Source organism: Culex pipiens, chromosome 1 (genome assembly GCF_016801865.2).
Source record: "Culex pipiens pallens isolate TS chromosome 1, TS_CPP_V2, whole genome shotgun sequence".
NCBI classification, from domain to species: Eukaryota; Metazoa; Arthropoda; class Insecta; order Diptera; family Culicidae; genus Culex; species Culex pipiens.
The window spans coordinates 13774856-13792388 of NC_068937.1; the positions used below are offsets into that span (position 1 = coordinate 13774856).

The following is a 17533-nucleotide window of genomic DNA, read 5'->3' on the forward strand; positions in this document are numbered from 1 at the left end:
ACACCACAACGCGTGAAGGAAGGAAGGAAGAATCTTCCAACAAGACCCACAGGAGATCATCAACATCCATCAAGACGAAAAACAATAGATCTCGGATCTATAAATAGACGCACGGCTCCGTGATGGCAAGGCCGATTGAGCCAGTTAGGGTATAGGTTAAGATAGAGGACAAAGAATAATTTTTTTTTTAATTTCAAAGCTTTTTTTAATTTCAAGAATTTTTTAAATTTAAAGAATTTTGAAAATTTCAAAAACTTTAATAATTTTAAAAAAATTAAAAACATAAAAAAATCAATAAAAATAAAAAATTCAAAGAAAAATGTTTAATTTATCCATTGAAAACATGTTGTCTTTTTTTACCAATTTACATAAAAAATTGCATAGAGCTTTGGGACCTAAGACCATCGCAATTTTGGTTAAAATCAAGCTTCCCATGCGCCAGTGCCAACGCACATCGCGGGTTTGGTTTTCTAGCTTCGGTACGTGCCTGAACCCATTTGTGTATTGGTTTCTTGGTACATCGTACCAGCGCACTACGACACGTTCATACACCGCACGGTGCAGGGAAGCTTGGTTAAAATTTATAATATAAAACGATTTATATTTTGAAAAAAAAAATATGATTTCTGTAATTAAGTCCTGAAATTAAGCAGCAATTTCTAAATATTTCTAAAATTTAAAAAAAATCAAAATTTGTACAAGGGTTAAAATTTTTTAAAGTTTTAAATTTTTGTTTTTTTTAACTTTTGAAATATTTGAATTTTAAAAATTTTATATATTTCAAAAAAATCAAAAAATTCTACAATTCCAAAAATTAAAAAAAAAATTTCCATAAAATAAAAAAAATAAAAAAATCAAAACACTTAAAAAATGTAAAAAAAAAACAAGAAATCCAAAAAAAAAATTAAATTTTTAAATATTATTTTTCTAAATACTAAGAATTTTTTTTAAATTTTAAAAACTTAAAAAAAATAAAACATAAAAATTCAAAAAAAAATATTTTTTTTTTCAATTGATCCATCGAAAAAATATTGTCTTTTTTTACCAATGTACATAAAAAATTACATAGGGCATTGGGACCCTATTGAAAGATCATCGCAATATTGGTTAAAATATAGAGTAAACGCTAACCAGAGTTCTAGAAATTCAATAAAATTTATTCATAAAAAGAAAGAAGCCCCGAGTTCGAGCCCAAGTTCCTCATGAAGAAAGAGCTCTGGGTACAGCCGTGTTATTTGACTTTTGTTTCTTGTGTATTTTTGTTTTGTACTATGTGTTTACAAAAAGAAGTAGATTTTTCCTGCCCTAAAAAAGTAAATAAATTCAATTTCAAAGTTAGAAAACAGAAATAAATTAAACTTCAGAAATAAGGCTGGAGTTTAATGTTCACTAATATTCGAGTAAATTTTTGTTGTATGACTTTGTGACCTACATCAGCGGTAGCAAAAATTATAGGCCACTACCTCCAGTTAATAGGTAGAACTACCCGTTATTTTAGTTGTTGGTAAATGTTTAATATAAAAAGCCCATCAATCTCTTATTTAAGTCAGTTATGAGGTTTAACTCAAACAATAATATTGATTTTTCTTCATTTTTCAAGAAATTACTAAGTTTATAATTCTATCTAATCGTCTCACCCCTCGCTCTTCACTTTGCGATGTTTTCCTACCAAAAAAACATCGCACCCTTCATTTGCAAAAAAATACCTCCTTGCCGGCTTTCGTGCCAAAATCGGTCTCATTTTCGCTTGACACCTCCTGGAAGCAAGTCGTGTCCTTTCGTGTTTCTGTGTTTTTTGTGAAATGGTGCCCCCCTCCGAACGTGTTCTGCCCTGCAAATATCCCGGCGACGGCGTCCCTTAAAACGCGCGTCGGGATTATTTCGCAGAGGCAATATCACGTATAGAAAACATTCGTTTTCTTGGGTTAGATTAATTAAGGGGGGTTAGAAAATGGTGGAGGAGCGCAAAAAAGAGGTGAGTGTGTGAAAAATGGCGTCAGTGTTTAGTGATTGTTCTTTTTGGCGAAGAACTTTGGCTTAAAGCTCTATCTGCGGTGTCAATTCAAAATTTTTGTTTTTGGTTAGGTTTTTGTTAGAAGCAAATTGTATAGAATTGTCTGTTCGCCATTTTCTTTTTCCAGAAAGATCGATTTGCGTCTTCAAATGTCTCGAAACAAACTTTAAAAAGTGAATGATTTGAACAGTTTTAAGTTGGCTTACAAACTCCCAATTATTACAATATTTTTTTAGAGTACGATTGACAGTTCTGGAGCAACATTTGAAAGGGGCGGTACGACATTGCTCTTACGGCCTTTCATTACACGCGTTTAAATGGGACGAAAGGCCGTAAGAGCAATGTCGTACCGCCCCTTTCAAATGTTGCTCTGGAGTTCTAGTTTGCCTTCAAAATGGCCGGCAGATCAAGTAGTCTCATTTTTCACGACAGTACAACTGACAGTTTTTTGGTTGAGTCGAATGTCAAAATGGCCGTCAGTTCGATACACTTTCGTTCGATTTTAGTCAAGTTTGAATTTAAATCAACAAAATACGTTTGTTTTTCTTGTTTGTAGTGACTAATTTTCGTACTTTCTCAATTTCTTTTCAGATTTTATCGAGCATGACGTCACAAGGCATCAGTTTCAACATCAGTCAACAACTTTTTGACAGATTTATGTGATTTACACTACAGAATTATTCAACACAAAATAAAACCAACATTATTCCAAAGTTAACTTTTATTTCTGCAACAGAAGATTACATTAAGATAAAATAACGGAGAAAAAGCGCAATGCCTGTCTTGTAAATAAAATTTAATAAAACACAATCATGCTTTACTCCACCTTAAAAGAAAACCGACTCTCACTTCTCGATAGAATTCACGAAAGAAAGGTAAAAAAATAGCCGCCCGTCCGTCGCATTTATACACCTTAAAATTAGTGGGTTTCCTGCACCGCTCATCCACGCCCTCCTGGAACCGGTTCTGTCTCGCTCTATCACCGTAAAAAAAGATCCACCCGGAAATGCTGTGCTTACGACCCGAACTGCTGCTCGCTGCCGTCGATGGGCGCAAATTCGTACGCGCCGTGGCCGTCAAACTGCAGATAGTAATCGTGGTGCTTCCACAGCGACTTCCGGTGCGAAACGGTAAACAGCGTGATCGCCACCTTCCGGCAGTACTCGTACATGCTTCCTTCGACGTCGACGGAAACCGCCGAGGTGCACTCGTCCAGGATGGCAAACTGGGGCTTGTGGTAGAAGAGCCGGGCCATCGCGATGCGCTGCTTCTCCCCGCCGGACAGCACGTCGATCCAGTCCTCGATCGCGTCCAGGCCCTTCTCGCGCACCTGCAGGTACGTCAGCTGGACCAGGTCCAGGTACGACAGCAGGTCCGCGTCCGTCTTGCCACGCCGCTTCATCTCCTGGTGCGTGTGCGGGTAGATGATCTGATCGCGCAGCGTCCCCAGCGTCATGTACGGCCTCTGCGGAATGTAAAACAGCTTCCCCGCGGGGGGTTTCGTCACCTTGCCGCCCCACGTGGGCCACAACTCCCCCAGAATGCGGAACAGACTGCTCTTGCCGCACCCGTTCGGCCCGCACACCAGCACGTTCATGCCGGACTTGACCTCAAAGTTCAGGTCCTTGACCAGCACGTCCCCGTTCGGCGTCACCAGCGGCACGTGCTCGAACTTGATCAGATTGTCCTGGAACTTGAGCAGGCCCTTCCCGGCGCCAATCTCCGCGTCCGCCACGCTCGAGTTGCTCACCATGGTGCGCTCGTACCGACCCGCGTTCAGCTCCTTCAGCACAACCGTGAGTTCCGTCATGCGCGCGGTGAACCCGGCCAGCCGCGACATTTCACGACCCGCCAGCACCAACCGACCGATGGCCTCCGCCAGCTTGACCAGCATCCGACCGAAGGTGTAGTATTTCTAGAAAAATAACCAACTTTTTAAAAAAAAACCAACTTCAACAAAGTCACCCTCGTGCTTACGCTCAACCGATCGCCGGCCTTGCTGCCCGTCAGCAGCGGGTGGTTCTCCTCGAAGAACGGAAGCGACACGGCGTAGAAGCCGACCACGGTGGCAATGTCTGCAAACCACAGTTTCAATTAGTTTTACGACTAGAACAGTATTAATAAGTTACTCACACTTGGCAACCATGTTGTCGATGATGCCCATGCCGACGCGGAACTCCAAGAATTTGCGCAGGTGCGCCACCAGCTTGTTGAAGCTCGCCAGAATCGTGAGCTTCTCGCGGTTGTTGCCCTTGTAGAAGGCGATCTGAAAAAAAGCGTGGAGAAAAAAATAAACATGAATTATTCCAAAATATAAAAAAACATCAAATTCAACTTAATTTTATAAAAATAGCCTGCATCACCCTTATGTGTCGAATTCTGGAGTTTTTTTTGAAAAGGTCCAATAAACCAAATTTTCAGTTTTTGCTTTTTGGGTGTTTTTTGATACCCCCAATATAGAAATTTAATTTAAAAAAACGTTACTTAATCCACCTTTAGGTGGTTGGTGCCTTCCTCTCATTTATAGAGTGATTACAATCCCCATAAAGTGTCCACATGGTTTATGGATCTCCCCTAACGTGATCGCAGCACCTAAGAGGTCCTAATAAAAATAAGTGACGAGTAAAAAAAAATAGACTTCCTACAGACTTTTTGTCAAGATTATACAGACACGGCCTTTGAGGAAAATGGCATCCCTCTACACGGCTTTTTCGTGGCGATCAGACCCGACCAGTTGAGGTTATGTGAATTCAGACCATTTTTTAAACTGCTTGTAATTTAAGATAGGTAAGTCAGATCTTGAAAATTCTTACTCCACCTAAAAGGTCTTCTCATATGCTTTCTAAAAATATATAACATGTGAGGGTTTCATGAAAAAAAAATCACCCTTTTTACCATAATTTTAATTTAACATGAAACAGTTTTTTTAACATAACTTTTTAAATACATGATTAAACTGCATGAATTTAAATAGCAACTTAGAGGACGTTAAGACGGATCGATTAAAACCATTCCGGCCAAAATCGGTTGAGCCTGTGATAAGATATTCCAGTGACATTGATTTGGTACACATGTCTACATACAGCCAAACACACAGAAATTTGCTCAGCTGGTGATTCTGAGTCGATATGTACAAATGAAGGTAGGTCTAGGAGGTCTAACTAAAAAGTTCGTTTTTCGAGTGATTTTATAGCCTTTCCTCAGTAAAGTGAGGAAGGCAAAAAGTTTGCCCTCCGGAACAAACCCCTGAAAGCCCACCAAAAAGTCATTTTTGTTACACTCTAATGACTATCTTGTGGTTAAATCGAGCCAAACATTTCATTAGGGCACAAAACCAATACGTAAACATTTGGGATTATTCCACTATTCCATTCATTAGTACACTCCCTACATGCCCTCCAAAAATCAGATTGATAACAAACAATTTCCTATTGGAAAAATAAAAAAAAAAAACAAAAGGGCACATAACAATGTTCACTCCAAACCAGAAAAAAAGTTCAATTGTGCCCTTTTCTTTTTCGTTAGTTTTTCGTGGTTAAGGTACTTTCTATGTTATAAAGTGAACTTTTCATACATTCTTAACACTAATTCACTTAAAAACAAAGTTTGGTTTACGTTTCACCAAGGATTTCCTGAGAAAAAAACTTCGTCGAAATAGAATATTTAATACGGCCCGCGGCTGCTGTTCAGTACACATTTGAAGAATTTTTATGTTTCACATACCTTATCTACACCATCCGATCACAAAACTTTACCCATTATCAAAATTTCCGCTGAATTCCTCATTATTTCTAACTAAACAAAAAGGCCCATAAACATCATTAAAAACAACAATCAGGTGACAGCGCTTAAGTGCCCTTTCAGTTCTTATCGAAATTGCATTAAGAAAGGGCCCATTATTAACAACAGTTGGAAAGTTAAAAGGGCCCAATAGCGAGATTTTTTAAAATTATGAGTTTTATTGCGAAAATCTACATAAATTAAGAAGCATTAAAGCAGAGTTGAGGATAATGATGTGTTTTATCGTATCATCAGTAAAAATACCACCAGTCAAGCTTTCTTTTTAAATAGGAATTGAAACAAGTTGTCCACTTTTTGCCAGCGATTTTCTCGAATCGCGGTTTTTGGTTTTGTGCCCTAATGAAATGTTTGGTTCGACCTGACTGACAAAAAAAAACATTATCCAACATTTGTTCGGTAACATCCGAAAATATGTCATACTTTTTAAACAAAATGAAGACATTTTGAAAATGCTCTGAAAATATTTCTTCAAAGATAAATCTAAAATTGCAATCGAAAAATCTGTTTTAAACAAAATGCACAGTTTTATGTTATGGCCTTGTTTATGACCCTTTTTAACGACAAACAAACAAAACAAACTCACTTTTAAGGAGGTATTAGACTATGGCAAGCTAATAAACAAACTCGCCCTTTTCGATAGTTTGTTTGCTTTGTTTGTTTGCCTCCATTTATTTGCGGAAACGTCAGCCTACACAACAAATCTTGGATTGCCATTTCAGTAAAATAAATAACTGAATGCGATACATTAATCATCACTTTTGCTGAAATTCGGCAATTGAAAAAAAAAACATTGCTTTAAAATTAGTAACTGCATATCTGTCAAACTGAAACGTCACCTGTGACTTATTGTTAGGATGCTGCTGATTTTGTATTATGGTCTTTAAAAAAGGTAAGAAAATGTGAATAACAAATGCCTCAATGCTAACCACGTTTTTTTTTTAGGTTTGGAGTAAAAAACAGTACTGGAAACATTTTTTTTGTGATCGCAGTCGAGCAGTTTTTGACAGTTCGCTCCATAAGAAATACATTGTAGAACAAAGCAAAAACTGCTCGAATGGAAGTGAAAAAGATCTGTCAAACTGACACAAGAAAATTACGAAGTTTTTCGCAAAATAATTTGACGTTTCTTTTGCTGAAATTTTTTAGATGAAAATTCAGTAAAATTTTACTGAATTTCAGCGAATAAAATTTGCTTAAAGGACCAATTCAAAAAATAACTCTGGAAATGACAGTTCTCCCATGAGAAATACATTGTAGGAAAAAAAGCAAAAACTGCTCGAATGGAAGTGCTCTTATCTGAGACTTTGCCTTTTTGATTTGGATGAAACTTTGTTTGTAGTACTTTTGCTTTGACCAAAGAAGTCTTTTGCATGAATAGTTTGTCAATACAAAGCTCCATACAACTTTAGCAACGGATTTTCCGATCGATTAGATGTTTTCAACAAAGTTGTAGGAAGTTGTTGTTTAGAACTTGGAACGCTTTTAAAAATAGCAATATTTAATTGGACCCATTTTTTTTAATTTGTAACTTTTGGATATGTTTTAGATGACAAAAAATGCCAGCTTTTGAGCAGTGACATAAGTTGGTCAACATTTAAAAATTACTTAATTTATTTAAATTATTTAATAAAAAAAAATGGGACTCTTTTTTAAAGAAGAAAAATTGAATATGCAATCGAAAAGTACTTCACATAAATTCCGTAGTAACTTTTCAAAGGAGCGAAACCTCAGATAACAAACAATCTGTCGCACTTGCTCTAGTGACAGTTCCCGTTGAGTTAGAGTGGGATAGGATGCTTGTTTACATCCAAGGTTTTGCCTTGTTGAAAAATTACTTTAAAATTTTGAAATAAAAAATTGAAATTAGAGGTGGTTCAACACACCACTACAACAGCGTTGACGAAAAAAAAAATCTTTTGCTAAAAGTCAATATGCTCATTTCGTGCTATTTTTTTTATTGATTAAAAACAGAATAGCATTTCAAAGAGTAGAATTGGGAAAAAATAGTTTTCTAAGTATTTTCTAACTAGATTCTAGTCAGTCTTCAATTTTCAAAAACATATTTTTAGACAACATTTCAAATGAATATTTTTTTTAATTTCAAATCTACTGAAACATGCGAAATTGCCTTAATCACAGTTTTTCACAAAGACTCCATGTTGATTTATCAAATTAATTTTAGAGAATTTACATTCAGATAATAATTCTTAATCGGAGCGTTTGGTACGGTATGTCCACGCACCCTTCCTCCCATGTAGATTCTGTGAAATGTGATCCGTTCGCAGAATCCTCTCTGCGGTAAACACAACGCAATAGGGCTGGCCGCTTAAATTGGGTACCCTTTGTCAATTTTTATGTACAACGGTAAAAAAACACGATTAAAACCCATTTCTGATCATTTTAATGCAACAAAAATTGACAAGACTACATGTTTTCGAACTTAGAAAAATAAGCTTTATCGTTGTGAACATTAACAACACAAATTTAAGCTTAATTTTAGGACCCAATTTTTGTAATACATTTTCGGGTGTTCTCGGAAGTACTGAAATTATGAATACTGACAAGAAAGGTTCTTGGGGCGTAATCTAATCACAAGACTTTCCAGCATGCTTTCATCGGACTGGCTTCGTTTGTGTTGGATTGGTTTAGATTAGATTAGATTTACATTCAGATGATAATTCCATTTGTTGCTTTGAAGATCAAATTCAACATTAAATTTTAAGCAAAAAAATATTGGTTGAGTGCTGATACACTTTTCAAGCAGTTTAAAAATATTAAATAAAATATTTATATGACAACTTTTGTGAAAAAATGTTAAAATTGTTGAAAAACGTTCTCTGGATTGAACAAAAAATCTGGTTTTGATCATTAAAAAGAAAGCAACTTAGTGAAAAAAAACATATTTTGTTGCTGCCTATCTGCGTTAATTGCTTGCTTATGTACCTTGATGAAATTTTCTCAATTTGTTCAAAAACTTAGTGATTTTAGACGATGAATGCCAGTGCTATAAAAGCTACTCACTTTAATTTCAATAGCATATGACAGAGTTGCCAGATAAAAAAGTTTTATGACTCATCGGAAATTCGTACATCTTTTTTTAACTAATCAAAAAAGTTTCACTAGACATTTTTATCAAACTTTATAAATTTCGGCCTGAAAATGTTTGAGACAATAAAGTTTAAGTGGTTTTATTTTATGAAATGACAGGGCTACCAGATCGTTACAATATATTACGTATCGGAAAGGTCGGTCAAAAACATACCTAATGTGAATTAAAAATTGGCTCTTAAATTTATTTCTATGAAATTATAACGTAATATTTGATATAACATCGAATTTTGAAAAAAAAAAATCAACAAATCCCGCCTAAGTAACGATATGTTTGGGCAGTGTTGCCAGTTACTCCAAATTTATTTATTTTTTTCTGTAAAACCTAATTATTGAAACTGATGGCAGATGTAATTTTCATCAAAATTCTTGACATTCGTCACTGCAAATTTCACTTAGGAGCCCAACATTTTGAACCGGGCTGCCAGACATTTTTTTTACAATTTTCTCATTGAAGGATATTTGTCCACTGCCGTTAAGTTTGCGTGTCATTTAAATAACCGACATGATCACAACACTACCGGCTGCAAACAGCTTCTCAAATTCGCCATTATTTGCGATATCTTATGACAGTGTTGCCAAATCATGTGGAAAAACTCGTCCTGAAGGCATTTACACTAAATTTGACACCATCCGCCATTTTGCTGGTGAGGTTTGCCTAATTTTTAAAGTAAACCAAATTGTATTTTCAAAAACACAATGTTTTCGAAACAATCATTAAAACATATTGAAAATATGTTTCCAATAAGCAAATTTAAATATATTTTTTTTTATTCGGCCATGAAGAAATTCTAGACTAACATTTTTCAAGTGTTTTTAAAATAGCAAGGAAAAATCGTATTCAGAAAATGGAAATAATATCTAGAAAAAAATATTAAGCCCGTAGATATTATTGAAAAACAAACAAAAATTGCAACACTGCTTGTAGCACACAATCAAACTTGCATGCAAGTCACAAAAAGTTGTATCGCGACACCTGGCGGTGAGTAGCAAATATAATCTTTCGTAATGAAAATAAGATTTTCTAAGCAGTATTTACGAGAATATAACAATGAAGAATCGCTACGAGTCTTCGACTTACCTCCTCCGAGTTGGTGATGAGCCTGCTGTTGACGTACCGGAACTCTCCCTCCAGCTTCTGCTCCATCACCGTCAGACGACCTGAAAGCAACATGTTTAGAGTCATTCTCTAGAATAACTCACAAGAAACCCTTCTTTTTACCCGTCGGCTTGCGCAGATTCGTCAGGAACACGCCCGAGAAGAACAGGTACAGCAGCAGGATGCCGGGCGTCTGCCCGCCCAGGTTCGTCGTCAGCCGGTACACGTAAATCACGATATCGAGCAGCGGCTTGCAGATGTTGGAGTAGAGATCGGTGACGCTCTCGCAGAACTTGTCAATGTCCGTCGTCAGCAGCTGGTCGGCGTTCGCTATCCGGTTGTCCAGGTTGGACATCTTGTAGTAGGTGAAACCCCTTGAAAAATAGTTTTTGTTTTTGTTATAGAAAGTTTAAAGAAATTTAAGAAATGGTCAAGCACTCACTTCAGGTACTCTGCGTATAAATATTGTGACATGTTGGTCCTAAACCTAAGCTTCAGCTCGCCGATGCTCCACTTGAGCACGTTGTTTACGACTGCAATCTGTAACAAAAATCGAACTCAGTGCCTGCTTTTCGTGCTCGGAGTGACCAAGCACGCTAGGACACGCTTGCAACACTTACCGCCGGCAGCGCCGAAAGGTACTTGACCAGCGCCGTCCGGAACTGGCTCTTGTTCATCGTGATGATGGTGCTCTCGATGGTGGTCGCGTTCTGGATCATCCAGATGTCGCTGATGGAGCGGGCGATGAGGGCGGCGGCGATCAGCGCCAGCAGACCGTTTTCGGCGCTCCATTTTCGGGGAATGATGATTTCTGCGAAAAGAAAGGAGCATTGGTTAGCAACGGTGCCATCTGGTGGTGAGGTGCGAAAGCTTTGCATGCAATGCAAGTAGATGAACTTGCATGCAAGGCTTGCTTGAAGAAATCACGCCATCTAGTCGTGAGTAGCTGAACCAACACTTCTTTAGAACAAAATCAACATATTTGAGTGAAAAAAGAATAAAATCTCGAAACCACGCCTCTATTTCCACTGACCCAGAGACCAAAAGCCACTTCGTCATCGCCCAGACAACTAATCGGAGTCGTTTAGCCTCGCGCGACACTTTCAAAAACCAGTCTGACGATGCAAAATTTATGCTATTTTTCAATCTCTGCAAGGTTGCATAATTTTGAGTTTATTTTTTTGCCTCGCCGTTTGTGAATGGGGTTTTTTCCAAGAATAGCGACAGACCTTAGCCTATGAGGAGGTCGATGCTCCAACAACTTTAGACGAGCTGTTAACTAGCCCATGTGAACTCGCATAATCGGGCTGAAAATTGGTTGGACAAACAGTCGCGCGCCATGCCGGCAAGTTTCAAGGCCAAGGTTAGTCCCAGATCTCGATCTCTTAAAACGGTGAGTTGTTTACTTGCGGTTTACGGGGCTCTCACTGAATTGGGTGCGAGGGCGAGAGTTGGTGCAAGTGCAGAGGTGCTATCCGGTTTTTGTGGTTGAGGTAACTCTCAACTGACTGATTTAAGAAAACAAAAAATGTAATTGACAATAAACAAAAAAAACTAATTAAACAAGCAAAAGGTAAACAAAGAAAAAGTTATGAAACTTGCATGCAAATCTCACTAGTAGTAATGACGACATCTAGTGGAGAGTAGCGGAACAACTTCACCGAAATTAAATCAAACTAAAATTGATTTGCTCGGGAAAAGTTGATAAATTAAATAAAAATGATAAAAAATAGATAAATTTGAGAAAAAAAACTACACAAAACGAAAGCATTCCTGTGAAGGGTTAACCCGCTGCGTGACGGTCGGCTATTGGTACCATTAAAACCGGTTTGGCTTTATTGGTGACATCTGATCGTGCGCCAGCCTCTCTCGATCTATCTCGATCGTCGAATCAACACTTTGGACGTCATCATCGTTAGGATGATTGCAGCGTGTTAATTTGTGCAATAATATAGGTTATTGAAAGGGATTTCACTTATAAAGTTTATTAAGTTTTGAATTTTATTTGAAATTTAAAATTTGTGGAAATGGTGGATTTTACCAAATATTATAAATTTATTTAATAATTACCAGTTGTTTAAATTGTCAAGTTTATTAACGTTGTTAAATTTGCTGCATTTGCCTAATTTGTAAAATATATACATTTTTCAAATTTTACCTATTTTACAAATTTTACAAATTTTACAAATTTTAGCAAATTTTAGAAAATTTTTGCAAGTTTTAGCAATTTTTTGCAAATTTTACAAATATTAGCAAATTTAAGCATATTTTACAAATTTTACAAATTTCCCAAATTAAACAAATTTTACAAATTTTAGCAAATTTTAAAAACTTAAGCAAATTTTACGAATTTTGGCAAATTTTAAAAATTTCAGCAAATTTTACAAATTTTAGCAAATTTTACAAATTTTAGCAAATTTTACAAATTTTAGCAAATTTTACAAATTTTAGCAAATTTTAGCAAATTTTAGCAAATTTTACAAATTTTAGCAAATTTTACAAATTTTACAAATTTTAGCAAATTTTACAAATTTTAGAAAATTTTACAAATTTTAGCAAATTTTACAAATTTTAGAAAATTTTACAAATTTTACAAATTTTTGCAAATTTTACAAATTTTAAAAAATTTTACAAGTTTAAGCAAATTTTAAAAATTTTACAAATTTTACAAATTTTACAAATTTTACAAATTTTACAAATTTTACAAATTTTACAAATTTTACAAATTTTACCAAATTTTACAAATTTTAGCAAATTTAAAAAAAAATTAGAAAATTTTACAAATTTTAGCAAATTTTACAAATTTTACAAATTTTAGCAAATTTTAGCAAATTTTAGCAAATTTTACAAATTTTAGCAAATTTTACAAATTTTAGCAAATTTTAAAAAATTTAGAAAATTTTACAAATTTTAGAAAAATTTACAAATTTTAGCAAATTTTACAAATTTTAGCAAATTTTAAGCAAATTTTAGCAAATTTTACAAAAATAACAAATTTAACCAATTTAACAAAGTTGATACACAGTTTATAAAATTTGACAAATCTTGAACAACCTTTGAAATGAGTGGTACGACGTTGTTCTAACGGTCATTCATTACAAGAGCAATATAATACGTTACTATAGATTTGTTAAATTGTTTTTTTTTATTATTTTGTGTGTCAAATGTGCAGAGTTTGAAAAATCTGTAAGATTTGGACATTTTTTTTTTAATTTGAAAGATCTGTGAAATTTTACAAAATTTGTAAAATTTGTAAAATTTGTAAAATTTGTAAAATTTGTAAAATTTGTAAAATTTGTAAAATTTGTAATATTTGTAAAATTTGTAAAATTTGTAAAATTTGTAAAATTCATAAAATTTATAAAATTTGTAAAATTTGTAAAATTTGTAAAATTTGTAAAATTTGTAAAATGTGTAAAATTTGTAAAATTTGTAAAATTTGTAAAATTTGTAAAATTTGTAAAATTTGTAAAATTTGTAAAATTTGTAAAATTTGTAAAATTTGTAAAATTTGTTAAATTTGTTAAATTTGTTAAATTTGTTAAATTTGTTAAATTTGTTAAATTTGTTAAATTTGTTAAATTTGTTAAATTTGTTAAATTTGTTTAATTTGTTTAATTTGTTTAATTTGTTTAATTTGTTAAATTTGTTAAATTTGTTAAATTTGTTTAATTTGTTAAATTTGTTAAATTTGTTAAATTTGTTAAATTTGTTAAATTTGTTAAATTTGTTAAATTTGTTAAATTTGTTAAATTTGTTAAATTTGTTAAATTTGTTAAATTTGTTTAATTTGTTAAATTTGTTAAATTTGTTAAATTTGTTAAATTTGTTAAATTTGTTAAATTTGTTAAATTTGTTAAATTTGTTAAATTTGTTAAATTTGTTAAATTTGTTTAATTTGTTAAATTTGTTAAATTTGTTTAATTTGTTTAATTTGTTTAATTTGTTAAATTTGTTAAATTTGTTAAATTTGTTAAATTTGTTAAATTTGTTAAATTTGTTAAATTTGTTAAATTTGTTAAATTTGTTAAATTTGTTAAATTTGTTTAATTTGTTAAATTTGTTAAATTTGTTAAATTTGTTAAATTTGTTAAATTTGTTAAATTTGTTAAATTTGTTAAATTTGTTAAATTTGTTAAATTTGTTAAATTTGTTAAATTTGTTAAATTTGTTAAATTTGTTAAATTTGTTAAATTTGTTAAATTTGTTAAATTTGTTAAATTTGTTAAATTTGTTAAATTTGTTAAATTTGTTAAATTTGTTAAATTTGTTAAATTTGTTAAATTTGTTAAATTTGTTTAATTTGTTAAATTTGTTAAATTTGTTAAATTTGTTGAAATTTTTAAATTTGTTAAATTTGTTAAATTTGTTAAATTTGCTAAATTTGTTAAATTTGTTAAATTTGTTAAATTTGATAAATTTGATAAATTTGTTAAATTTATTAAATTTATTAAATTTAATAAATTTGATAAATTTGATAAATTTGATAAATTTGTTAAATTTGTTAAATTTATTAAATTTATTAAATTTATTAAATTTATTAAATTTATTAAATTTATTAAATTTATTAAATTTATTAAATTTATAAAATTTATTAAATTTATAAAATTTATTAAATTTGTTAAATTTGTACAATTTGTAAAAAATACAGTTTGTTAAAATTTGTTAAATTTGTAACTATTATTTTTAAATTGTTTTATTTTTTATAATTATTAAAAACAGTTAAATTCATAAAAATGTTAAATTTGCTAAATATGTTAAATTTGTTAAATTTGATATTTTTTATTTGTAAAATTTGTTAAATTGGTTAAATTTTTCAAATTTGTTAAATTTGGGAAATTGTGTTATTTTTGAATTTGTTTATGATAAAATTCAAAAAAAAACGTGAGATATTATTTGGTTCTAATTCAAGTTAAATTTATGAAATTATTGGTGTTTTTTTTAATTTAATTTTGCAAATTAAAAATATCAAAACTTGCTAAATTAGAATTTTATAAATATGTTGAAATTAAAAAAATGCCGATTTTGTGTCTTTGATTCGTCAAAATGATATTTAAAAAAATTGTTGCCTTAATGCTTAGTTAAATTTGCAATGTTTTTAGTATTTAGTAAATTCTGTAAATTAAAAAAATCTCTACATTTGTTCAAATTTGAAAAAACATGAAAATTTGATCAATTACTAAACTTTTTTGTGTGTGTTTTTTTTTTCAGAAATCTTATACTGTTAATAAGGCTAATTTTATGTAAAATTTTTTATCTTTGGTTAAAAAAAACTTTATAAATTTGAAGAACATTTTAAATTAAGCATTAAAAAATGTTCTTAATAATTGGAAAAATATGAATTATTTAGAAAAAATAATAATTTACTGGCATTGAAAGTTTGACATATAATTATTTCAAATTTTCTAGCATTTAATTTTTTCTAGAACCTGTATTACCTGAAAAAAAACCTGAACCTGAACTCGAAAAGGTGCCCTTTATCAACAATTTCCACATTTCAGCAGCCATTTCACTTAAAACCTAAATGTCACGCGTTTATCACGCCTCCTCGATAAGATAAGACATGATATTCCTGTCTTTTGAACTGGCTAAGCCACGTATTGATCCATTCATTGGGTTTGTTGGTTGCCATGTGCCATCTTATCTCAAGGCTGTATTTAAGTCTGATATTTTAAACAATCTGAATGAAATCGTAATCTAAATTGCGAACGCATGCGTTTGAGAAAAAAAAACATAATTGTTATTTTAACTTTGACAAATTGACAAACTGATGTTTCAACAAAGTTAGTTTACTGAATACCAACCCCCTTTTTCGCAAAAGTTCCTGAAGTTCACCTGAAGGGTCATCAAATCTCAGCAAACATTGACGCGCAAGTTCGTTCTATCGTCATCACGTCGCGTTGTTGCGTTTGGTTCGATTTGTGGCCAGTCATGGCTACCTGTGGGGCGATTCAGCGCTTGGCTTTCCGGTTAGTTGCCAAACCTTTTTTTTTTTTTGTTTACTAGTCTACTGTGTACCCGAGAAAGGGGAGGGGAAGCCTCATTAACGGCTGTTGTTAGACGTGAAAAAAGAAGCTTGCAAAAATTAGTAAACACTGTCTTACTCTGTAGCGTTGTAAGTAGCATGACTGACGTAAATTTGAGATTTCGTACTATTTTTAGACCAACAAAAACTCGAAAAAAAAATTGCAAACTTAATTAAAACACTTCTGCACTTTCGACCTTTTGAAATGATACTTCCCAAACAAAATGGTGCTTCAACGTCCACGTGCGTGCGATTTGGCGTCTCTGACCTTCGCATGTTTGGCGTCTGTTTACTGTTACGAATCTGCCACAGAGTAAACAAAGCAATCGTTACGCGTGACTTTAGACCTTTCTTTGTTTTGGTATGAAGCAAGCGGCGCCAAGTGCACGTGTTAGTTGCTACTTTTGTGACAGGTTGTTGCGTCTCTTTGGTTACATCAGAAAAACAAAAAAAAAGTGTGGCTGAAATGTTTCAACTTAAAAAAAGAAATAGTGTTTTCGTCAGGTTCAACCAACCAGAACTGAAAAAAAGTTAAAAATAGCAAAACCGTTAGGGGCTCGCGACATGCTCGTTGGCTTTCGTGACGAAGTGAGGGCACGGAAAATGGCTACGAAATTTTGCAACATGACCGTGACGGGCTTTCTATTTCGATTTGATGGCTTTTGTGTAAAAGTTCATCGATGCAAATTTGTCGGAATTTGGAGTATTTTTAATGTCCTAAAAGCTATGCGATTTCCTATGGACCACCTTTTCAAATCAAACTCAAGAAAAATGTTGGACAAAAATGCGTTTTGTAACACTCGATTTTCACATGAGTTGTTCTTTGAAATCTTCAAAAAAAAAATTGTTTGTTTTGATTTGGGTGACACTTTGTCAATGCATTCTCTATTTAAAGAAAACATGTTGGGGAGTGATAATTTATCACGTAACGCACAAATTGAGATTTTTGGACCAACTCCCCCCTCTCGTAAAAAACATTCCATACACATTTAAAAAAATGTATTGAGGGCCTTCGACGCCCCCCCCTCAACTGCGTTAAGTAATAAAAGAACGCTCCCTTGTATCATTAGTTTTTCCATACAATTTTGCAGGTCATACAAAATGGGCAGCGAATATTCGAAAATCTGTATATTGAGAAGGAATTTTCTGATCGGTTTGGTGTCTTCGGCAAAGTGGTAGGAGCTTTTCGGAAAAATAGGTAAACGGAGAAAAAGTCCGATTTAGTTGTTTTACTTGTTATTACTAAAAGTTAAATTCCCAAAAAAAACATGGACGTAAAATTATTGTTTAAGGAAAAAAAACGATTTTTTTTGTTGATAAAATGTACTGATTTCAAGTACAAACTTCTTTTAGCTACAGTCCAGACTCGATTATCCGAAGACCTTGGCTACATTTCAATATTGAATATTACGCCCATTTAAAATGCTAGTCTTGATTTGATCAAAATATTTTTTTCGAAAAGATCGGAAAATTTCACGAATTTTTC

At 32.9% G+C, this 17533-nt stretch overlaps 1 protein-coding gene across 1 annotated transcript in view; it reads right to left on the reverse strand.

The window, feature by feature from the left end:
- Positions 1-2717: 2717 nt before the first annotated feature.
- Positions 2718-17533, reverse strand: part of LOC120416236 (ATP-binding cassette sub-family D member 3) — a 35496-nt gene continuing 20680 nt past the window's right edge. The window contains exons 3-9 of the mRNA XM_039577933.2: positions 10643-10833; positions 10465-10562; positions 10146-10396; positions 10005-10084; positions 4148-4280; positions 3992-4089; positions 2718-3929 (exon numbers count right to left, since the gene is read on the reverse strand). Of these exons, the coding sequence (XP_039433867.1) occupies positions 3030-3929; positions 3992-4089; positions 4148-4280; positions 10005-10084; positions 10146-10396; positions 10465-10562; positions 10643-10833 (1751 nt within the window). The 3' untranslated portion in view covers positions 2718-3029. The remainder of the gene's footprint in view (positions 3930-3991; positions 4090-4147; positions 4281-10004; positions 10085-10145; positions 10397-10464; positions 10563-10642; positions 10834-17533) is intronic.